General features: G+C 42.3%; 1 protein-coding gene across 1 annotated transcript in view; it reads left to right on the top strand.

Moving 5' to 3' along the window:
• ARID4A (AT-rich interaction domain 4A) overlaps positions 1–25,087 on the top strand; it is an 83,781-nt gene that overhangs the window by 20,767 nt on the left and 37,927 nt on the right. Inside the window, exons 8-11 of the mRNA XM_051822211.2 lie at positions 4,475–4,607; positions 7,738–7,817; positions 9,352–9,428; positions 10,109–10,275. Coding sequence (XP_051678171.2) covers positions 4,475–4,607; positions 7,738–7,817; positions 9,352–9,428; positions 10,109–10,275 — 457 coding nt within the window. The remainder of the gene's footprint in view (positions 1–4,474; positions 4,608–7,737; positions 7,818–9,351; positions 9,429–10,108; positions 10,276–25,087) is intronic.

Here is a 25,087-nt window from a genome sequence, read left to right as displayed (position 1 = left end):
CTGTATATCTACACACACACACGTAATTATTTTAAATATTGTAATAATTTTAGTTTTCTGAAACATTTGAGAGGAAGTAGCAAATATCGTGATACTCTACCAGGGTGTGGATACCAAATTCAGAAAATTGACCTTGATAGAATACTACCATCTGAGAGCATAGAATTATATTTCAAATTCTGTTAATTACTCCATTGATAGCCTTTATGGCATCTCCTGTTCTGCCTAATTCCCAGATGCAGTCCAAGATCACACATTGCATTTTTTTTTTTTTAGTATTTTTTTAAAGATTTATTTATTTTACTTGAAAGTCATAGTTACACAGAGAGAGAAGGAGAGGCAGAGAGAGAGAGGTCCTCCATCTGCTGGTTCACTCCCTAGTTGTCCACAGTGGCCAGAGCTGGGCTGATCTGAAGCCAGGAGCCAGGAGCCTCTTCCAGGTCTCCCACGTGGGTGCAGGGACCCATGGACTTGGGCCATCTTCTACTGCTTTCGCAGTCCATAGCAGAGAGCTGGATCAGAAGTGGAGCTGCTGGGACTTGAACCGGGTCCATATGGGATGCTGGCACTGCAGGCTGTGGCTTTACCCGCCACAGTTCTGGCCCCAGTTTTTTTTAGTATTTTTAAGTCTCTTTTAATTTGTGGAAGTTCTTTTGTCGTTTCTGGTTTCCATACATTGAAATTTTTCTAGGGCCTGGGTCAGTTGTTTGTAGACGTTCCTTGATACAGGTGTGTGTAATTGTTTTCTCATTATTAGATTCAGGTTATGCATTTTTATGGTATGTAAGTGATATTGTGAGCTTCTCAGTGCAAGTGGATCAATATGTGCATGTTACCCGTTTGTCCCATAATTGATGATGTTAATTTTGACCAACTGGTTAAAGTGGTGTCTGCTAAATTTTTCTCTTTGTAATTTATAAATAAAGGCTATTTCAATATCCTATTTTTTTTTTTTTTTTTGACAGGCAGAGTGGACAGTGAGAGAGAGAGTCAGAGAGAAAGGTCTTCCTTTGCCGTTGGTTCACCCTCCAATGGCTGCCGCAGCTGGCGCGCTGCGCTGATCCGATGGCAGGAGCCAGGTACTTCTCCTGGTCTCCCATGGGGTGCAGGGCAAGCACTTGGGCCATCGTCCACTGCACTCCCGGGCCACAGCAGAGAGCTGGCCTGGAAGAGGGGCAACCAGGACAGAATCCGGCGCCCCAACCGGGACTAGAACCCGGTGTGCTGGCGCCGCAAGGCAGAGGATTAGCTTAGTGAGCTGAGGCGCCGGCGCTCAATATCCTATTCTTTAACAGACCTTTATTCAGTGGTTTCTTTTTTTTGACGGGCAGAGTGGACAGTGAGAGAGAGAGAGACAGAGAGAAAGGTCTTCCTTTGCTGTTGGTTCACCCTCCAATGGTCGGTGCGGCTGGCGCACCGAGCTGATCCAAAGCCAGGAGCCAGATGCTTCTCCTGGTCTCCCATAGGGTGCAGGGCCCATGGACTTGGGCCATCCTCCACTGCACTCCTGGGCCACAGCAGAGAGCTGGCCTGGAAGAGGAGCAACTGGGAAAGAATCCGGCGCCCTGACCGGGACTAGAACCCGGTGTGCCGGCGCCGCAAGGTGGAGGATTAGCCTCGTGAGCTGTGGCACCGGCTCAGTGGTTTCTAATCTGGGAATTTTTGCCAAAATCAATTAGTATTATGATAGCTAAATGGTAATTTTCTGATTTTGTCTTTTGTATTGCATTTATTAGTTGCTGTTTAGCAATAGTGAAAATTTTTTCTTTGTCTTTCCTGTGGACTCAAAGGTTCTAATTTTAGCTAAAGGGTGCAATTCATTGTTCAAAAATTCATTTTGGTGTTCAAGTTGCCCTAGATTTAGTTAGTGGGAGCTTCTCAAGCTGGCTCCTTTGCTCTCTGGGTATGTCTGCACCATTTCTTTTTTCTTTTTTCATTTTTATTTGAATGATGGGGAGACAAGGTTTTCTGTCTGCTGGTTCACTCCCCAAATGCCATCAACAGCCATGACTGGGCCAGGCTGAAGCCTGGAACCCAGATCTCAATCCAGGTCTTCCAAGTGAGTGGTAGGGACCAAAGTTCTTTTTTTTTTTTTTTTTTTTAAGATTTGTTTGTTTATTTGAAAGTCAGAGTTACACAGAGAGAGAAGGTGAGGCAGAGAGAGAGAGGTCTTCCATCTGCTGGTTCACTCCCAAATTGGATGCAATGGCAGAAGCCAGGAGCCAGGAGCTTCTTCTGGGTCTCCCACATGGGTGCAGGGCCCAAGGACTTGGGCCATCTTCTGCTTTCACAGGCCATAGCAGAGAGCTGGAACGGAAGTAGAGCAGCTGGGACTCGAACCGGCGTCCATATGGGATGCTGGCACAGCAGGTGGCGGCTTTGCCCACTATGCCACAGTGCAGGCCCCAGGATCAAAGTTCTTAAGCCATCATCTGCTGCCTCCCAGGATTTGCATTATTAGAAAGATAGGTGAGAAGTAGAGCCAGTACTCAAAAACCAGGCACTGTGATATGGGACGCAGGTGTCTGGGCAACATCTTAATCACTGTGTCAAACACCCTCCCCCACCTTCACCATTTCCTGAACATTCTGTCACTTTCAGGTGTAATAGGGTATCCTAGGCTCATGTTACTTTCCTTCTGCCCCAACTTCGGGGTTGGCCTCTTTTCCAGAGAACCCTCATTCTTTAGTGGGAAATAATATTTAGGCACCAGGATCTATGTATTAGATGGTTCCGTTGCTGCTGGAAGGTTTGGAAAGGCAGAGTAATGCAATACCTAAGCTATGAACCACAAAGTAGTGAAAGACCTCTGAGAACCCTAGGTAGAAATCCCAATTCAGCCTCTTTGGAGAATGTATCTCTTTAGGAAAATTACCTAGCCTCCTTGAAGTGAAGTGCATTTACATGTGTTAATTCTAATCTTCATAAAAACATGCAAGATGTTATTTCCAGTTTAGGGCTATGGAAAATGAGAATGAGAATCTCTTGCCAGTTTCGTGAGGATCAAATAATGTGGATCAATCAGTGTGTATTAAGTACTCAGTGCATGATATGTGTTTAGTAAATCATTAATACCCAGGTATTTTATTCATAAGTTAGCTCTGTAGACTTTTACTGAAAGGCTATTTATACTTATTTTATCCATAATTTTTAACAAGTTAAATCATCTGTCTTCTCAGATTTGAAGAAACCAATCTAGAGGAAAAAAGATGAGAGGACAGGAAAGATTAGTCAGTTCCAACAATGAATTAAACAATGTGGAGTTTAACAGCTGACAAGCCTATGAGAGGAAAAGAATAAACCTTCAATAGATAAGGAACTAGATGATTTTGAGCCAAGTAGTACAGTTAATAGTGCTGAATAGTTTAATTCATGCCAGTGGTATCAGTGCCTTGCAAGATGTCTTCAAGATGTCAAGTGATTAAATATAAATTCATTAAAAATCAAATGGGATTATGTACACATTGTCATTTTTAAAATTATATGCTTAAAATTAATACATATTGTTAACATCAAAGGGTAAACTGTAGCTCCCTAGATAAGTTACCTGCATAATACCCTCATGTGTATTTTAATGATATATTTTCATAAACTGTTAGAAAATTAAAGTTACTTTTACTGGCATCTGGCTAAGGAAAGATCTTTTTAAGAAAAAAATGTATTGGCATTGTGGAAAATCTTTTTAAGAAAAAAATGCACCAGCATTGTGGTGCAGCAGATAAAGACACCAGCATCCCTATTGGATGCCAGTTCAAGTCCCAGCTGCTCCACTTCCAATCCAGGTTCCTGCTAGTGCACCTGAAAAAGCAGTGGTTAATGGCCCAAGTACTCCCACCCATGTAGGGATATCAGGATGGAGTTCTGGGCTGCTGGCTTTAGGTTGGCCCAGCCCCAGCTCCTGTAGTCATTAGAGGAGTGAACCAGCAGATGGAAAATCTTTCTCTGTGTCTCCCTCTCTCTCTCTTACTCTGCCTTTCAAAGAAAGAAGTAAATAAATCTTGAAAAAATTGTATTTGGCAAAGTAAGTACTTCAGGTTGGTGTGATTTGGCTTTTCTGTCCTAGTTCGTCGTGGGCCAAAGTATCTAAGTTCAAGAACACATTGATTAGTGATATGTACTCATATTTGGCGCAGACAGCTCAAGCTACTGCTGTGAGGCTGAGAGTGTCTGTCTCTTCTAGTCCAGCAAGAGTAAAGAGGCTTAATTGAAAATGAATCATGATGGAGAATGGGATGGAAGAGGGAGTGGGAGATTGGATGGTTGTGGGTGGGAGGGAGGTTATGGGGGGGAAAGCTGCTATAATTCAAAAATTGTACTTTGGAAATTTGTATTTAATAAAAGTTGAAAAGAAAAAAAAAGAGGCTACTGCTGCAATGTTATCCACTAAGAATTGAATAGAACTTGTAAAATTCATGCCATCTGATTGTTTTGGATAATGATGTAAGGATAATAATCAAATTATTCCGACTTTTAGTACTGAAGATGAAAAGGAAGAAGAAAGTAGTGAAGAGGAAGATGAAGACAAACGCCGTCTTAATGATGAATTATTAGGAAAAGTTGTAAGTGTGATATCTACAGCTGAGAGGACTGACTGGTATCCCGCTTTGGTAAGTAAGATTTCTTTGCAAAGTAAATCACCCATGTAAATATTTGTTTAAAGTGGATTTTTAAAAACGTTTGAAGTATTTTGGAAGTACTACCTACATTTAATTTGAACTTTACTAAAGGCTTAAAAGTTGAGTAGTCATAGGTCCAGAATACTTGATGGTCATCTTTTGTTATTCCCTTTCTCTATCTGTACCCTTTTATCAAGAGCCTTCTTAGCATTGATTCAATCATGATAGTTGCATTTTCAAGGCTAAACCTTCACTGAGTCTGCCTGATCAATTTTACATTCATTACACAATTGTTTGAGTCCATCCGTTGCTCTTAGTTTGTTTTCTGTTTTCACTGTAACCTCTACTCAAGTTCTTCCTTAAGTACCTCATATGTCAGCTACTTCACTCCTCTAAGCCTTAACCCTAACCCCAAATTAATTAGTATTTACTGGGGATCTGCAGTGAATTCAGCTTTGTTCTGAGTCCCTTAGAAGAGACACGTGTGAGACTTGGAACACATCAGCCTTGGGAAACGACTGTATGCGTCCAAGAGATTACATAATTATTAAAGATTGCGTAGTAAATTTTAAATAATGTGATGCAGGGAGTATTGGAAAGGAAAGAATCACCTAGATTTTTTTGACAGCTTTAGAGATCGCGAGTCTGAAGTGGGTTGGTAGAGAAAGCTAATCTTTACTTACACAGAGAGGGAATGAGAAGAAGAGATGGAAGAGTTATTTCATGAGGGGAATCAAAAATACTTGGTAATACCTGTCTGTCTCTACTGGAAATCCATTTTGGCTGATTATTAGATCTAAGTAGGGCAGTAATAGGTACTGTGACTGGAAAGATATTTACATCTGGGGCAGAAGGGTCTTTAAAAGAGCATCTGTGGAATTTGGGCATAATTCCACAGAGAATTTTGGAGAGGAATGCCATTTGAGCTGCATGTTCAGGAATGTTAATGAGGCAGTGGTTTGTTGAGTTGACTGTCATTGCAAAGACTGGAGTGGCAGCAATCAGAGGCCATTAGAGCAGTTCACTGGTGAGGTAATTAGACCCTGGGTTGTGCCTACACTTCCTGTAAGGCTTGCCTGAAGCCTTTGGTGCCACGTGTTTCCGATAGCAGCTTGGGTTAAATCTTCCTCCTAGGTATTTTCCTGTTATTGTATGCCTGGCGGCATCACTGTATTGTCCCTCATTGTGGGCTGTTTTGTGAGTGTATCTTTTTATGCCTGCCCTTCCATTAGCTTGTTACCTCTTCAAGGAAGGCACACATATAATATCAGTCTAATAAGTATCAGCATCTAGTAAACAAACAAAATAATGTTCCCTTCCAGCTGGTGTTAAGACAGCTGATGCGACTACCAAGAATACTCAGTAATCTAGATACATACTTTTCAGTACTGTAGCCACGAATTGTATGTGGTTATTTACTTTTAAATGTAGCTTACTTAAAGGAAATAAAATTAAAGCTTCAGTCTTGGGATCGTAGCAGTCACATTTCACGTGTTTAGGCCTATGGGTTTGCCTGCTGTTTGGGGCAGTGCAGATGTGGAAACATCAGGGAAGCTGCTAGCAGGGGAGGTTAAGAGCAGGTACATGTCAGGAATTCAGTAGGGAACTTTAGTTTTTTTTTAAATATGAAATTCTATAAAGAATTTACAGCTTATTTACTAACAATACTGTTAAGACATTTGTTATTTTCAAAAATTAAGAAATTATAAAAAGTCCTTAGTTCTGATTTTCTTTGATTTGCTTTAATTACTACAAATTATACATGTTCTGCTAAGAAAGGCAATGTACGTGAATATTTTTTAGCAAATAAACATTTCAAAATTATATCCTGTAAAATATAATTCATTTGAGAAATTAGGGGATCTAGGATTGTTCTTTTTAAAAATACATACTTTTGATTTCCTGCTTCCTGTGACTCTTTGGTTTAGGATCTGGAAGCCATGAAGATCTTTGATGTGCTGGGAGGGTGCCCCCCTGCTTCTTGTCTGCTCATGGTTTATAAGGCTTGTTTGTAGCCTGTATGGAGTTCTGGCTCCAGGTCTAAGTTAGACGGGCACCTTTTGTACATCAACTGCAACCACAGGCTCATGAGCTGTATCTTGGAACTGGCTGTTCTGTAAGCAGAGTGCTGCTGGTTACTTTGAGTTCATCTATCTGCTTACTCCTTGTGGTATCAGGAAATACGAATGCCTATGTGGTATTGTTATTGAGAGTTCAGTTTCATATGAACCAGTAAATGTCAGAGGTCACGTCCCAATATCATGCTCTATCCAAAGAAAGTCTTCATTTACTTTCACATCACAAGAAGTAGAAAATGATGGTAACGCATCTGGAGAAACATCTCGAGGGCCAGTGGAATGGAAAAATTCAACATGTCATGTAGAAAATTTTGGGACTCATCCAGGGCCATCATTTGGGAACTGTGTCTCCCTTGGAGGGTTCTAACTTTTCCTTGGTCTTTTTTATTTTTTAAGATTTATTTATTTTACTTGAAAGTCAGAGTTACACAGAGAGAAAAGGAGAGGCAGAGAGAGAGAGAGGTCTTCATCTGCTGGTTCGCTCCTCAATTGGCTGCAACAGCCAGAGCTGCACCAATCCAAAGCCAGGAGCCAGGAGCCAGGAGCTTCTTCCAGGTCTCCCACATGGGTGCAGGGGCCCAAGGGCTTGGGCCATCTTCTACTGCTTTCACAAGCCATACCAGAGAGCTGGATAGGAAGTGGAGAAGCCAGGACTTGAACTGGTGCCCACATGGGACGCTAGCACTGCAGGATGCGGCTTTACCCGCTACGCCACAGCGCCGGCCCCTCCTTGGTCTTAAGTGGAAGAATTAAGCTATAAATTCTGGTGGTTAAGTCAACCTTACCAACATTGGGACTCCTACTATCTAAGGATTGCACTGCTTCTTAGAAGTTGGACTAATATCAGCATATACCATCTTCATTTTTAATAATGTTCTTTTAAAATGAATTTGTGCTGCCGCATATCATTATGAATTCTTGGGGTGGAGGGCAAAGGAGCTTTCTGAGACTTTTACAATAAAGGCAATTTTTTAAAAATAAAATATATACTTTTTCCTAAACAAAGGAAATATGAATCAATCTGTTCTTATTTTATATTTTAGGTAGTATCTCCCAGCTGTAATGATGACATCACAGTGAAAAAGGATCAATGTTTAGTTCGGTCATTTATTGATTCTAAATTGTGAGTAATCACTTAATGTTTCTTGAGAGAGGAAAAAAAAATGGAATTACAATGGTAGTCCCCTCCACTCAGACTTCTTTTTTTTAAAGATGTATTTATTTGAAGGGCAGAGTTACAAAGAGAGGAAGAGACAGAGACAGAGAGAGAGATCTTCCATCTGCTGGTGCATTCCTCCAACGGCCTTAATGGCCGGGGTTGGGCCAGGCCAAAGCCAAGAGCCTAGAACTGCATCCTGATCTCCCACATGAGTGCAGGAGCCCAAGCGCTTGGACCATCTGCTGCTGCTTTTCGCAGGCCATTAACAGGGAACTGGATTGGAAGTGGAGCAGCTGGGACACAAACCAGTGTCCATGTGGGATGCTGGCATTGCAGCTGATGCTTAATTCACTACACCATGATGCTGGTCCCAGACTTTTTTTTAAAAGTGTAATTATTCATGAACTTCCTTGACTTCTTTTATAATATCAGGTATTTTTTAATGATAAACTTTATAAACTACAAATAAAATGTGAAAACAATATTAAAAGGTTTTTTAATGAAGCATATTGATTTTCTCTTAATTGTAAAAATCTTTTATAGTGTTTCATATTGTGAGCATTTAAACTTTTTTTAAAGATGTATTTATTTGTAACTTGAAAGAGTTACAAAGAGGGAGAGGCAGAGAGAGAGAGAGAGAGATTGAGAAAGTCTTCCATTGCTGGTTCACTCTCCAAATGGCTGCAATAGCCAGAGCTGGGCCAGATCTAACCAGGAGCCAGGAGCTTCTTCTGGGTTTCCTACTTGGGTGCAGGGGCCCAAAGACCTGAGCCATCCTTCACTGCTTTCCCAGGTGCATTAGCAGGTAGCTGGATCGGAAGTGGAGAAGCCAGGACTTGAACTGGCACCCACCCATAATGGATGCCAGCACTATAGGTGGCACACCACAGCCCTGCCCCCTAAAACTTATTTTTCAGTAGAACGCAAATTACTAGAATAATAATTTTAATTTTTTTTTCTGATTAAAAACTAAACTTTTGGCAGCTTTTCCCTAACCTCATCTCTGCTTTGTTTTCCCAAAAATGTAAAATTAGAATGCATGTATTTATTGGGTTATGATTCTCTGTAAAAGATTAATACTATAATGTATCTTGCAATGATAAGAATTTTTAAATATCACCTTCCAGTAAATGATTTTTTTACCAAAATGATGGTAAATTTAAGAAATAGTAAATAGACATGATTGCCTACAAATGTTGAAAACATCATGCTGATATAAATTATCCCATGTTTTTTATAGGAGGGTTGGATAGATACAAATTTGAGGCTCTCAAATTAGTATATGTATGTATGTAAAATGTTTTTAAGATACCAACTTTTCCAATCTCACTTCTTTTATTAAGGATTAGAATAAACATGATCTTGGGCTTCTAAAATATTTTATAGGCAAAATAATTATGATTTTGAGACTTACGTTTTTCCATGTCTTAATATGGACTATTTTAATGATGATTTTTATTTAATAAATGGTTTTCCTCTCCTTAATTCTTCTCTATAGTTACTCTATAGCAAGAAAGGATATTAAGGAAGTAGATATTCTCAATCTTCCAGAATCTGAGCTCTCCTCTAAACCAGGTAAAATAAGAATGAAAAATCCATTATTTCATTATGTGTGGCTCTCTGTGGAATATGTGAATAAAGCAAGAATATTCTCTGGTGGCATTTTTACTGTTAGAGTTGATACCCAATCTTACTTGATGATTATTTTTTAAAATCTCCATAAAATATTTGAGTTGTAGTTTTTCTCAAGTTTTAACATTAAGATTTGTCTTTTTATGTTAAAGTTTTAAAACTTTATTTGAAACAGAGAAAAGATATCAAGATCTTTCTGCGCTAGTCCATTCCCCAGTCCCTGCAATAGCCAGGGGCGGGCCAGGAGCCAGGAACTCAGTCCAGGTCTCCCATAGGGGTGGCAGGCCCCAAGGACTTCTGCTACCTCCCGGGACGTGCATTAGCAGGAAGGGGGATTCAGCAGTAGGGCCAGGACTCAAACCTTGACGCTCCAGTATGAGATGCAGGCATGCCAAGCTGCACCAAATACCTGTGCCTACTGTTGATATTTCTAACAGAGTTTTTTCCAGAGTGGTAACAAATATTTATATAATAGTTTCTGAAATATGTTCAAACTTACTAACTCGTTTTATAACTGAGAGCTGAATTCGAATTCAGGTCTTCTGACTCTGAATGTTACGCCTTGTCTGTCATTCTGTGCTGTTAATTTCGTAGCAACTGCTGAAGTGCATTTTCACTCTTAGGGCTGCAGAGAGCAAGCATCTTCCTAAGAACTAGAGTTGTCCCTGAAAATTGGAAAATGGATATAAGTGAAATCCTCGAGTCATCGAGTAGTGATGATGAAGATGGCCCAGCCGAAGAAAACGATGAAGAGAGGGAAAAGGAAGCCAAAAAGGAAGAGGAAGAGGTGGTAAGTATAATTCCATGTTTACAGCAAACTGAAGCATTTTAATGCCCGGTAGTAAAAATGCCACCTTCGTATATTTTCCCTCTCTTTAAATTCTCTGTCTTTTGTTTCTGTCCTTGTCTGGTTCTAATGAACTTGGGTGTTGTGGAAGCATTTCTGGCTTGCAGCTTAGTGTGTGTAAATCAGAACTGATTTTCAATAAGAAGTCACAAAGAAGTACTTTTTCTGGTTAAGTAACAGTTGCACATTGGTTATCTTAAGGGTCTTTTCCACATAGTCCAAGAGGAAAGAAATGTATATTTTAGGTATTTTATCTGTTAACTCATTTAAGCTGTTACCGTAGGAAGTAACTGTCACTACCCTGCCTTAAAGATGAAGAAAGTGAGATTGAGACAGGTCCTGTGACTTTCTGAAGGTGGCAAAACTCAAAATGTGGAGAATGGGGATTTGAACCCAGATCTGGGTTGTCAGCTTCAGAACCTTGCCACTTTTGGACATTTCACAGTATCTCAAGGATAACTGGAGTAAAAAATTCCTGTCCAAACCCAAAGGACATTTTATTTGTCAGTTTGATAAATTGTATAGAAGATGGACATTGTATCTTGCCAGTGCTGATGTTTCTTATAACATTGCCATGTCATTGCAAGTGTGTATATAACTGCAGGAGATTATCCATAGAGCACTGCGTGATTGCTTTCATGAATGTCATCCTCTGTTAACTTAGCAGTGTTTTGCTAAACGGAATAAATTGTTTGGTGTATTTTTGGTTGTTATGGGGTGAAGGGGCTTAGGGGCAAGACAAAGAATTTGCTGGAAAAGAGCACCTATTTGAGCTGAAAAATATTTGCCTGGCAATATGTAGGTTCTTTGTGTTTTACATATACAAATATGGATTTGTGAAATATCATAAGTATACTGGTGTGTGATGGAGGGTACATGCTATTTTCTTTTACTTCCCCTGCAGTATTTGGTGTTTGACACTCTGAAATCAGAATGGCGGTTCATACTTACAGGCTGCCTACAGAGTTGCCATAGTAACATGCTGTTGGTTTTAAGTGAGCATGCTCGGAAAGACAGGAAGGTTCAGCAGAGGCTTGGCAGGTTGCCAATGGAGGTTTGCCAGATGCTTTGAAATGGGCTGTCTTTCTTTTCCTTTCATGTAATGTCTGATTTTTATGTGGAAGAGAATGTAAGTAGTGCTGTATAACCCTGCGGATGCTATGCCCTAAGAGGGAAAGCAAATATTTGCAAGTCAGACTGAGAAATGACCAGACCCTGTACTGATTAAGTAGAAGGGGAATCTAACCATTTTGCATTTGAAAGAAAATGCAGCATATAGGTAAGATACATTCTTTTTTGTATGTTTAGTTACCACTTTGGTTGCCAAAAATAGGGTTAAATGAGAATTTTAGGTATTGATGATGTGATAGGACTCATAATCAAGCGTAATTCTTTCTTGTAAAAAAGACAGTGGGAGTCTATTTTTAGAAAATCCTAGGATGAAGTCTATTTTTCTGAAACATAAGATAGATTTTGGAATGAAAATGATAATGAGACAGTTTAGCAAAATTCAGGGTTTGAAGTCTGAATATTAAATGTAGGCTTTGTATTTTATCTGTATTTATTTATAGACTATATGTTTTCAGGGTAAATAGGCCACATTTTCAGGGTGTGAACTGTTGCAGTCTGTGGTTTAGCTTTTGTTTTTTTAATTAACACTAGTTAGGCTCTCATCTTGCCAAATACTGAAAGAAGATTAGTTTCTTTATTTTTGCTAATACTTTTAATTGGTGTCCCTTCCAGAATGCATTTTCTCTGTCCCCCCCCCCCCAGAAAAAAACCTTGAAAATTTAAACAAAGAGGGTAAAAGAGCTTTGTAGGAAGTTGCAGAGGGTGGCTGTAAAATAGTAAATATTGCTTCATTACTATGATTAATTTTTTAAATATTATCATGTTTTATTTAAGTTGTGAGTAAATGTAGAAAAAAACGAGCAGAGGCAAAGCTCTGTTACCTATTGTTTGCAGGTAATAGTAAAGAAATTTTGAAAGATAAGGACGCTTATTAGGATAGCATCTTCTTACAATGTGTTTCTTAAATGATGAACTTGTTAAAATTAAGTGAACCAGGATGCTTTTCATCTACTGAAAAATAATATCAAAATTGTAAAATTCAGACACTGATGTATAGGATTATCATTTTACCTTATTTTTCAGATGGTCAGTGTGCTAGCATATGTTTCATCGATTTACTTGATGTAAACTAATTCCTCTTTGGTCATACAAGTAGATTTCCTTGAGTGAGATTTTTTTTGCCTGAGAAAAAATTCAGCTGAATTTCTTGCTCCTGGATTTAAGATGTAGTTGCTGAATCATTCTAACTTGTCTTCAACAGTAATTTTCAAAACTTCAATATATTAATAAACTAAAGCACTTTAATCTACATACAGCAGAGGAGGAAAATGAGCATGGAATAAAATGAGTAAAAATAAGATAAGCCGGGGCCTACCTGGCTTAGTCATTATGGGCCTTTACCACTAAGTGCAGCTAAGCTGCTGTGTTACTCAGACGTTGCAGATCATAGTCTTCCCAAATTGTAATGTTATGCTTTTCATCTAGATTTAATGTCAGTGTACAGTGATCAAAAAGATCTTTTATAATATCCTGTAAATCATTATCACAATATCATACTCTGTCATCTGATGTTTGCAGTATAGCAAGCAAATTTTATGCAGTAGAATCATACAAGTGTTAGACACTTCTGCAGTGGTAATGACCTGTGTACATTATTTTCATATTTGGTGCTTTGCGTACTCTACCGTAACCTTACCAAGGAGATTTAAGATTCTGTGACTTTATCGTGCAGAAGCACCTGTTTTATTTCATGTTATTTTGAATTCCTAAGCATTGGTAGTTCTGGATTCGAGTGTAAGAAGTATGTCTCATACTGTCACTATGTGGAAAGGCATTTGAAAATCTGGCAGAAAGTAGGTCCTTATCAATATTGGTGACTTCAGATTTCAACTCATTGGTAATTATATTGAAAAGAGCCCTGGAGGATTTTTTTGTTGGTATGACTTAAATGTCTTAACAAAATTGCATATTAGAAAAGATATTACTGAATTTTCTTTTGAGCTTTGAAATTGATTGAAAAGTTCATGTAAACATAAGTAATGGTATTAATTATTCATTTACTTTTGTATTTACTTTGGATAAATATAGAAGAGATTTTTTTAAGGGGAACATAAATGGGTAGTTGCTTAGACACCTAAATATCAAGGGGAATTTGGCTAGTCTTAGTTTTTTTTTTTTTTTTTTTTTTTTTTTTCATTATTTTTAAAGATTTATTTGAAAGGCAGAGTGGCACGAGACAGATATTTGATTTGCCGGCTCACTCTTCCAATGACCAGCGTGACCGGGAGTGAGCCAGGCCAAAGCCAGGAGTCTGGAACTCCATCTGAGTTTCCCATGTGTGTGGCAGGGGCCAAAATACTTAGGCCACCTTCTCCTTTTGGCCAGGCACATTTTCTGGGAGCTGGATCAGAAGCGGAGCAGCCAGGACTTGAACCGGCACTCGGATGTGGGGTGCCACTCTGCTAGCCCCCTAGTCTTAGCTTTTAGTCCTTTGGGTTTGTTGTAAGTAGGCTGATATGTTGGCCGTTTTGACAGAACTGTCTCTTCTAATTTAATATTTAATAATGAAAATTAGAATTCAGTGGATTTTTAGAAGAAGTGCTCTTTTTATTTAGAAGTATTCACACATATTTTTCTAATCTTCTGGATTTTCTAGTCATCACTGTTATATTTAAACCTAAGATTATATTCCACTATTTTAAAAATTGTGTCTAAATTTTTTCTACATGGCAGCATGAATACTATTTTGATGTTTAAATCAAGTGTTGTTTGTGTCTGTTAATTTGTGCCTTTTGTAGATTGACTTTTAAAGACATTTGTTAATGAGTCATTCATGATTACTCTAGGTATAAACCTACAATAAATGCTTTGTAACTCAAGAAAAACATGCTAAGTCAGGGAAGTTTACATATTTTAAATGTAAGTATTTTAAATCTAATAGCTTCAGCTGCCAATCAAGTGTTTCTAAGCAAATCCTAAAAAGCCACTTTTAATGAGTAATTGAGACTTTACCTTGTATTCAAATATGACACTTGCTTTTAAAGTCTTTAAATTTAGTCTATTAAACAAGCAAACAAAAAAAAATGCTTTAATGTGTTTAGCAAAATCTTTCTTCACAGTGAAAGCATAGGACTCTAGCCAAATCAGGATCATCTATCTAATCAAATTAACAAGGATTGCACATTTTACAAACAAATCAGGTACTTTCTTATATGTTCTAAAAACACTTCTCCTGTTAATATATTTTTTTAAAGATTTATTTATTTATTTGAAAGACAGAGTTAGAGAGAGAGAGACAGAGACAGGGAGAGAGGTCTTCCATCTGCTGGTTCACTCCCCAGATGGCCACAACTGCCAGAGCTGGGCCTATCCAAAGCCAGGAGCCAGGAGCTTCTTCCCGGTCTCGCACATGGTTGCAGGGACCCAAGCACTTGGGCCATCTTCTACTGCTTTCCCAGGCCATAGCAGAGAGCTGGATAGGAAGAGGAGCAGCCGGGACTAGAACTGGCGCCCAGATGGGATGCCGGCACTGCAGGCCAGGGCTTTAACCTGCTGCGCCACAGCGCCGGCCCCCTCCTGTAATGTATTTTAGAGTCACAGTCATATGAGAGGGTTTACTGATACCAAAATCTTGGGATTTGTTACTATCTAAACCCCACATCTCATTGTTTAGAACATGGTTACTTTTTGAAATGGGCAAAGTAATTCCTAGGCTAAGTTAATCATGATGTAGTACAAGAGTCATATAATCATTATTTTAGGCAGGCGGTTGCTGAAGCAGAAAACACTGTTGTATCACGAATATACCAGTAGCACATCTTATGAGAGCCCTGAAATTTTCTCCAGGTGTGTAACAGGAAGTAATAGTACCACTCTAAACTGCGTGATTACTGAATTTCACAAGGCTCTCAGCACTATTGGTTGACTCTCAATTTCTGTTATCAAACCAGTGTCTCCCCCATTAAACCCACAACTCTGCTCCACTCCAACTTCAGAAGGAGAGCAGGAGTTTCAGGCGGGGCAGGGCAGGCTCTCAGTACTGCCTGTGTGCTGTCCTTCCTTCCGAGTTTTAGCTGCCACTCTGTTGTGCGAGGAAAGACACGCCTGCAGTGTATGCTCTGGATCCCATTCTCAAATGTGCTTCTTTCAGGAAGTCTTGGGCTGTCAACTCTATCTTTCACACATGTTTATTGCTTTCCGTGGTGTCCTTCTCATCTAGGCCATCTAGGCCTCCACGTTCCCTGCACCAACTTCCAACGGCCTCTCCACTTTCCTCTCCAGATCTATACTCTTTTTTTTTGTTGTTGTTAGATTTATTTATTTGAGAGGCAGAGGGAGAGAGGTCTGCCATCTGCTGGGTCACTTCCCAACAGCCACAACAGCCGGAGCTGGGCTGATCCGAAGCCAGGACCTTCTGGGTCTCCCAGGCAGGTGCAGGGGCCCAATGGCTTAGGCCATCTTCCAGTGCTTTCCCAGGCCCATAGCAGAGCTGGATTGGAAGTGGAGCAGCTGGGACTCGAGCTGGTGCCCATATGGGACACTGGCACTGCAGACAGTGGTTTTCCCCACAGCTATGGCCCCCAGATACTGCACTCTTGGCTCACTATCGCGACCAGATTGCTCAGTTTACACTGTTCCTGACCTCCCTGTCTTAATTCACTGTTGCATGTCCTGTCTTCACACCACAACCAGAACAACTTTACTGAGGTCACCAGTGACGTCCAACAAACTTTTGATGAAATCAAACAAATCTTTGTCTTATATCATTTAACTGTTTAGTAGGATTTCTCATCTCTACAAAGCTAGCTTTTTTTTTTATTCTTTTTATTTGAGATGTAGAGTTACAGAGAGAGAGGTCTTCCATCCAGGGGTTCACTTCCCAGATGGCCACAGTGGCCAGAGCTGCGGCGATCCGAAGCCAGGAACCAGGTGCTTCCTCCCGGTCTCCCACGTGGGTGCAGGGGTTCAAGGACTTGGGCCATCTTCCACTGCTTTCCCAGGCCATAGCAGAGAGCTGGATCGGAAGAGAAACAGCTGGGACTACAACTGGCTCCTGTATGGGATGCTGGCACTGCTGTTGGTGGCTTTATCCACTGAGCCACAGTGCCAGCCCTACAGCTGGCTTTTCAAAACACTTGATGTTCTTGATGTTGTAATTTTTTGTTTGTTTGCTTGTTTACAATGTTATAACTCCAAATCTTTATGGATCAAGATGTGTCTTCTTAGTACCAGACGTCATACCAACTTTCAGTGAAGATTTCTGCTTGTCTCGTGAGCACTCAGGTTCAGTATGTGCAAGACAGCACTAGTCTACCCTTGCCCTAATTCATTGTCTTAGAAGCTCTGTCCGTTCAGTTACACAACCCAGATACATGGAAATCACCTTGAGTAACCCCTCGCAGCTTTCCCCATGCACTCAGAGCCCCAACCATTTCCCTTTGAGCTACTCGAATAGCTCTCACATTTGCCCATTTCTTCAGTGTCCGCTGTCTGCCAGCCTTCTCCAACCTGCACTAATGCAGTAGCAGCCTCTGTGTCCTTGTCCGTACTCACCTTTCTCCAGTCTGCTCTCTGAAGGAGATCGAAAAGTACGTTTTCTTTTTTTGTTTGTTTGTTTTTAGTATTTATTTTATTTATTTATAAGTCAAAGTTACAGGGAGGCAGAGAGGGAGAGAGAGAGAGAAAGGTCTTCCATCTACTGGTTTACTCCTCAGGTGGCTGCAATGCTGGAACTGCGCCAATCCAAAGCCAAGAGCCAGGAACTTCCTCTGGATCTCCCACATGGGGGCAGGGGCCCAAGGACTTGGGCCATCTTCTGCTGCTTTCCCAGGCCAGAGTAGAGAGCTAGATTGGAATTGAAGAAGCCAGGACTCAAACCAGCACCCATATGGGATGCCAGCACTGCAGGCGTTGGCTTTACCCGCTATGCCACACCATTGGACCCTCTGTTTTCGTTTTTTGAGCTGAAAGTGCTCATGTACTTCCCAAAGTTCATGGAAAAAAGGAATTAAAAGATTATTTTGGTGCAAAAAAATTGAAATCCATGCATAGTTTTCTCATAATACACATTTTCCATGAACTTTTTATTTAAAAGGTATATTTATTTTAAAGTCAGAGTTCTGGGGTGTGTGTGTGTGTGCGTGTGTTTATTTTATTTTTTTTTTTTTATTTTTTTTTTTTTTTGACAGGCAGGCAGAGTGGACAGTGAGAGAGAGAGACAGAGAGAAAGGTCTTCCTTTTGCCGTTGGTTCACCCTCCAATGGCCGCCGCGGCCGGCGCGCTGCGGCCGGCGCACCGCGCTGATCCGATGGCAGGAGCCAGGAGCCAGGTGCTTTTCCTGGTCTCCCATGGGGTGCAGGGCCCAAGCACCTGGGCCATCCTCCACTGCACTCCCTGGCCACAGCAGAGGGCTGGCCTGGAAGAGGGGCAACCGGGACAGAATCCGGCGCCCCGACCGGGACTAGAACCCGGTGTGCCGGCGCCGCTAGGCGGAGGATTATCCTAGTGAGCCGCGGCGCCGGCCCGTGTGTTTATTTTTTGACAGGCAGAGTGGACAGTAAGAGAGAGAGACAGAGAGAAAGGTCTTCCTTTGCCGTTGGTTCACCCTCCAATGGCCGCCGTGGCCGGCGCACCACGCTGATCCGATGGCAGGAGCCAGGTGCTTCTGGTCTCCCATGGGGTACAGGGCCCAAGCACTTGGGCCATCCTCCACTGCACTCCCTGGCCACAGCAGAGAGCTGGCCTGGAAGAGGGGCAACCGGGAAAGTATCCGGTGCCGCGACCGGGACTAGAACCCGTTGTGCCAGTGCCGCAAGGCGGAGGATTAGCCTACTGAGCTGCGGCGCCGGCGAAAGTCAGAGTTCTAGAGACAGAGCGCAGGAGATCTATCATCCATCTGCTGCTTCTCTCCCCAGATGGCTGCAACAGTCAAGGCTAGGCTAGATCAAAACCAGGAGCTTCTTCCTGGTCTCCCACAAGGGTGCAGGGACCCAAGTACTTGGGCCATCTTCTGCTTTCCCAGGCCATAGCACAGAGCTGGATCGGAAGTGGAGCAGCCTCGACTAGAACCGGCGCCCGTGTGGGATTCTGGCTTCACAGGTTGCAGCATTACCTGCTAAACCACAATGCCATCCCCTCTGTGAAGTTTTTGAAAACTCATCATATTTGTGATTTCTCTAGGAATAAAATAATTTCTGGGCACAAAAAAGGTGGTTTTTATTCTTCATGTTTGAAGTATTTCTAAAACATGTTACATTAAGCCCTCCCTTTCTAAAATTAGGATTTAATTATTGTGTTCTTATAATACAAAGCTGTCATGCCTCTTAACCACTTACACTAGTATTGTCAACTGAGGTTTTGTTGCTGTTGTTTTCTTTTTTAGATTTTTTAAAATTTATTTATTTGAAAGAGTTGCAGAGAGAGGAAGAGAGAGAGATCCTCCATCTGCTGGTTTACTTCCCAGATGGCCACAATGGCCAGGGCTGGGCCAGGCCAACACCTGGAGCCAGGAGCCCCATTGGGTTCTCCCATGTGAGTGGCAGGTGCCTAAATACTTGAGCCATCTTCCACTACTTTTCCCAGGCCGTTAGCAGGGAACTGTTTTGGGAGTGGAGCAGCCAGAGCTCCAGCCAGGGCCTATATGGGATGCCGTTGTCACAGGCAGCAGCGTGACTCACTACGGCACAGCGCTGCCCCTGCCTCTGCGTTCTTACATTGGACAGCTCTGCAGGCAGTTCTTCAGGATTCCATGTGGGACTGAGCTCACGATAGATTAGGAAGTCCTTTTGACCTACGAATCACCTGATTTATCAGACTGAATGCTGGGGCTGGTGGTTTTTTCATTTGAAGTTAAACTTTAAATTTTGTTTTCCTTTTAAATTTGTCTTTATTTTCTGTTTTTCTGAGGTGTATGTATGATACTTAAAATATTTGGCTTTTGTAGAAGCCATAAACAAGTAAAAATGACCACATTAAGTAAATTTCTAAATTTATTGTTGGAGAGATGGTGGCTTTTTTTTTTTTTTTTTTTTTTTTTTTTTTTGACAGGCAGAGTGGACAGTGAGAGAGAGAGACAGAGAGAGAAAGGTCTTCCTTTGCCGTTGGTTCACCCTCCAATGGCCGCCGCTGCAGCCGGCGCACCGCGCTGATCCTGGCAGGAGCCAGGAGCCAGGTGCTTTTCCTGGTCTCCCATGGGGTGCAGGGCCCAAGCACCTGGGCCATCCTCCACTGCACTCCCTGGCCATAGCAGAGAGCTGGCCTGGAAGAGGGGCAACCGGGACAGAATCCGGCGCCCCAACCGGGACTAGAACCCGGTGTGCCGGCGCCGCTAGGTGGAGGATTAGCCTATTGAGCCACGGCGCCGGCTCAAGAGATGGTGGCTTTTAAAGTAAGGCTTTTTGTTTTTAATCTTTACAACTGTGAAGGTATGTGTACATGTCTTTGTACACACATGTACCTTACCATGGATACATGTGTGTGATTACCTACAGAGTCCCTTGCTTGAGAAAAGAGATGTTGTGACGGGAAGATAGTTATGCCATGGTCCCCCCCGAGTGAGCATTCTAGAACCTGACAACAAATCTTCCAGCACTTTCCCCACTTTTTTAATAAATGAAGAAACTAAGCGTTGGTGAGGTCACAGAAAGTCTCACAAGCTATTGCGGAAATTCTCTCTCCTCTGGATGGTAAAGTCTGTGAAAGCAAGGACGGCAGGGTTTTTCTGTTCCTCTTTTCCCACCGTGTATGTACCTACCACAGAGCAATACACCGCATTAGACAGCTACTGAATAAATGAGTTAGTGACTGTCAGCCATGCAGTTATCCTAGTGAACTGCCATATGAAACAGGGGTGGAGAGGGAAGGTTCTAGAAAGTGAACTTGAGGAGGAACCATCAAGGAAGGTGTCCAGCTTCCTTTCATGAAAACTCAGTGCCCTCTATAGGGAATCTCATTCTTAATGTTGTGAATCTATACATGAATTTTATTATTTTTAATTTATTTGACAGAGTTATAGACAGTGAGAGAGAGACAGAGAGAAAGGTCTTCCTTCCGTTGCTTCACCCCACACTGCGCCAATCTGAAGTCAGGAGCCAGGTGCTTCCTCCTGGTCTCCCATGGGGTGCAGGGCACAAGCACTTGGGCCATGCTCCACTGCACTCCTGGGCCACAGCAGAGAGCTGGACTGGAAGAGGAGCAGCTGGGACTAGAATCCAGTCCCCATATGGGATGCCGGCGCCGCAGGCGGAGGATTAACCAAGTGAGCCACAGCGCCGGCCCTATACATGAATTTTCAAAAGTATTTTTTACTGGTTTGAGAGACAGAGAAGCTGGCAATGACTGGGACAAGGCTGGGCTGAAACTGGGAAGCAGCCAGTCAGCCTGACATGGGTAGCAGGGACCCGACCCCGTGAGATCAGTGCTGCTTTTCAGGATCAGCAGTTGCAGGGTGCTAGGGTCTGGGGCTGGAGCCAGGCATTCAAGCCCGGCATTCCAGTGTCAGATACAGGCATCTAACTGCTGGACCCAGAGCTGGTGCTCAGCTCTCTAAATGAATTCATTTTGGCTTCAGCCAGGTTGGGGTAGTTTTCAATCAGTTAACAGAGGAGTTCATGACTAACAATACTCCGCCTTATATTTTACCCCACTTATTTTAGATGTCTTCTTTCAGGTCTTTCATTGTCATTTTTTCCCCTCCGATTCATTCTTTGTAAACAGCTTTGGCTTTCAGCACAAGATGAAGCATAGATTTCTTTATTCCAGGATTTGGGAGGTCTGCACCTTCACGGTTTGACCTATGCTCACCTTTTTATTCCCCTACTCACTGTTCTTCAGCAATATAGAACTTCATGGCTCCCTCACTGCCGCTTAGACCTTGTTCAGAAACTGCCTGTTAAGGTGTCAGGTATATTTCATTATCACCTTTTTGTTACCTATTCCCTTTATCAGTATTAAATATATTGGGGGAGGGGCCGGTGCTGTGGCGTAGCTGGTAAAGCCACCACTTGCAGTGCCGGCATCCCATATGGGCGCTGGTTTGAGTCGCGGCTGCTCCTTTTCTGATTCAGTTCTCTGCTGTGGCCTGGGAAAGCAGTAGAAGATGGCCCACGTCCTTGTGCCCCTGCACCCACGTGGGAGAACAGGAAGAAGCTCCTGGCTCCTGGCTTCAGAACGCTGAAGCTCTGGCCGTTGCAACCATCTGGGAAGTGAACTAGCAGATAGAGGACCAATTTCTCTCTCTCTCTTTCTCTCTCTCTCTCTCTCTTCCTTTGTGTCTGTCTCTACCTCTCTTTAACTCTGACTTTCAAATAAAATAAATCTTTTAAAAATATATATAATGGGGGAAAATAGAAATTTAAAAAATTCAGATAAACATGGCAGAGATTTAAAGAATCAGACTTGTATGTGGGAACAAAGAGGGCTCTACTTGAATTAAAATGATTGATATGGCTTACAGATTTTCTCTGCAATTTTTTTAGTGAGTTTTTTTTTTAATTTTTTTAATTATTATTTTTTTGACAGGCAGAGTTAGAGAGAGACAGAGAGAAAGGTCTTCCTTCCGTTGGTTCACCCCACACTGCGCCAATCTGAAGCCAGGAGTCAGGTGCTTCCGCCTGGTCTCCCATGCAGATGCAGGGCCCAAGCACCTGGGCCATCCTCTACTGCCTTCCCGGGCCACAGCAGAGAGCTGGCCTGGAAGAGGGGCAACCAGGACAGAATCCGGCGCCCCAACCAAGACTAGAACCCGGGGTGCCAGCACCGCAGGCGGAGGATTAGCCTAGTGAGCCACGGCGCTGGCCTAAGTTGTTCAGATATATTTTACATTCTTAAAAGATTAGTGAGGCCAGCTGTGGCACTGTGGTATAGCGGGTGATGCTAATGCTGCATTGTTGGCTTCCCATATGGGCACCAGTTTGATTCTTGGCTATTTGACTTCCAGTTCAACTTCTTGCTAATGAGCCTGGGATGGAAGCAAAAGATGGCCCAAGTGCTTGAGCTCTGCCATGCTCACGGGATACATGAGTGGAGTTCCTGGCTCCTGGTTTTGGCCTGGTCCAGCCGTGGCTGTTGCAGCCATCTGGAGAGAGTGAACCAGTGGATGGAAGATTGATCTTTCTCTCTCTCTCTTTCTCTCTCTCTCTCTCTTTTTTTTTTTTTTTTTTTTTTTTGAAAGAGTAACACAGAGAGAGAGAGAGGTCTTCCACCCAATGGTTCATTCCCCAATTGGCTGCAACAGCCGCAGCTGTGCTGATCTGAAACCAGGAGCCAGGAGCTTTTTCTAGGTCTCCCACATGAGTACAGGGGCCCAAAGACTTGAGCCATCTTCTACTGCTTTCCCAGACCATAGCAGAGAGCTAGATTGGAAGAGTGGCATTTGGGACTAGAATCGACGCCCATATGGGATGTCGGCATCTTAGGTCAGGGTGTTAACCTGCTGTGCCACATCTCCGGCCCCCAGACAGCATTTAGAAAGCAGAATGAAGCTATGTGTGTCCAAATTAGCATTTCACCAAAAAATTAGTATTTTGTTATTGATAAATAAGCATGATATACTGCAGTAAAAAACGAACAAGCCATGAGGGATGTCTTATAAATCATTAAAACTTCTGAAGAAACCTTGTAGGGATTTTTGAAAGCTGAGATGGCCCACGAGCAAATGATAGATACCTTCATATACCATCCACAAAGAACAAGTTTGCTCGCATCTCTCTGTACTCTTAAATTTCAGTTTTTTGCAGTACCAGTCTCTTTGCTCCTAAGGAGCCATCCCAACCTATGCATTAGAGCTATGTATATGTGACGTGAGTGTGAGGGGCTTTGTGAATACTGATGTATTTTGACAATTTTAATATCTTCCTAATTTGTAGTCTGGAAAATGGAGTTGCCAGCTAGGAAAGTAATAGCTTAGCAAACGCAGGGGACATATTATCTTATTTTAAAAGCTTGCATTCGTTCCCCATTCCAATAAGATGGTACAAAGTACATTCTTTTGTAGAATGTATGCCATTTCTGAGTTAGTAATTACTCATTTTCAGATTAATGTATTTGGGAGAGAAACAGATGGATGTCAGCAAGTGATTGTGTGATAACAAGCTTTATCCTAAGAACATCCTCATCTATTCTTATTTCTCTCTTTTCTCTGCATCCTGTTGCATTTATATTAATTATCACTAAAGTTCACCCACAGACTCAATGAATGGGAAAGAATGAAGAAAATTACATCCTCAGCTCATTTTCACAGATGTCATTCTTGTTCATGTAATAAGAGTCTTAAGTAAAAATTGTGAGCAAAATTGGCAAGTCCCTAACCTCATAACTTACTGAGCATTTACATGTGTTGGAATTCCTAGAACTGCAAGCATGAATAAGAATGAAACTAAAAACAAAAATCTCAGCATAACTGCTTCCCCCTGTCACCTTTAAGGGAAGGGCAATCTCTGTTACCAGTGGGAAGCCTTTTTCAGATATTAACTTCCTCCCTGGGGCCTGTTATATTGCCTGCTTTTTCCCTTCCAATCCAACAAGCTCACTTTGAGATCTTTTAAAAACACAAATAGGATCTAATTCTATTTTGCATATTATTATAAAGCTGTGATCTGTTAATCATGGCCTGTTTTTGCTGTTTGTGCACCTCCAGGACTGTCTACTATTTATATTTTGAGGCTTTCCCTAACGTTATTCCTGCCAGTACTGGCATACCCCCTGGGTGCTGGTTTGAGTCCCTGCTATTTTCCTTCCAGTCCTGCTCTCATAACATGCCTGGAAAAGGCAGCAGAAGATGGCCCAAGTCTTTGGGCGTCTGTACCCTCATTGGAGACCCGGAAGAAGCTTCTGACTCCTGGCTTCAGCCTGGCCCAACCCTGGCTGTTGTAGCCATTTGGGAAGTGAACCAGGAGATGGAAGATCTCTCTCTGTCTCTCTCTCTGACTCTAACTCTGAGTTTCAAATAAATCTATATATTTTTAAAAAGATTAAAATATGAACAAAGTCGCTAACTTAAATCTAATTAAATTCATCAAAAAAAATTTTTTTTTGACAGGAATAGTGGACAGTGAGAGACAGAGAGACAGGGAGAAAGGTCTTCCTTTACAGTTGGTTCACCCTCCAATGGCCGCTGTGGCCGGCGTACTGCGGCCAGCTCACCGCGCTGATCCGAAGCCAGGAGACAGGTGCTTCCTCCTGGTCTCCCATGCGGGTGCAGGGCCCAAGGACTTGGACAACCCTCCTCTGCACTCCCAGGCCACAGCAGAGAGCTGGCCTGGAAGAGGGGCAACCGGGACAGAATCTGGCGCCCCGACCGGGACTAGAACCTGGTGTCCTGGCTCCACAGGTGGAGGATTAGCCTAGTGAGCCGTGGCGCTGGCCCATTAAAATTTTTTTATTTACTTATTTGAAAGGCAGAGTTAGAGAGGTGGGGGGGGGGGGAGGCCTTCCATCCGCTGGTTTACTCCCTAAATGGCCGCAACGGCCAGAGCTGTGTTGATCCAAAACCAGGAGCTTTTTCTGGGTCTCCCACACAGGTGCAGGGACTGGAGGACTTGGGACATCTTCCACTGCTTTTCCAGGCCATAGCAGAGAGCTGGATCAGAAGTGGAGCAGCCGGGACTCGAACTGGCGCCCATGTAGGATGCCAGCACTGCAAGAGGCAGCTTTACCCACTATGCCACAATCCCGGCCCCTTATCAGA

Source organism: Oryctolagus cuniculus, chromosome 12, assembly GCF_964237555.1.
Source record: "Oryctolagus cuniculus chromosome 12, mOryCun1.1, whole genome shotgun sequence".
NCBI lineage: Eukaryota > Metazoa > Chordata > Mammalia > Lagomorpha > Leporidae > Oryctolagus > Oryctolagus cuniculus.
This window is presented reverse-complemented; position numbering and strand designations above follow the sequence as displayed.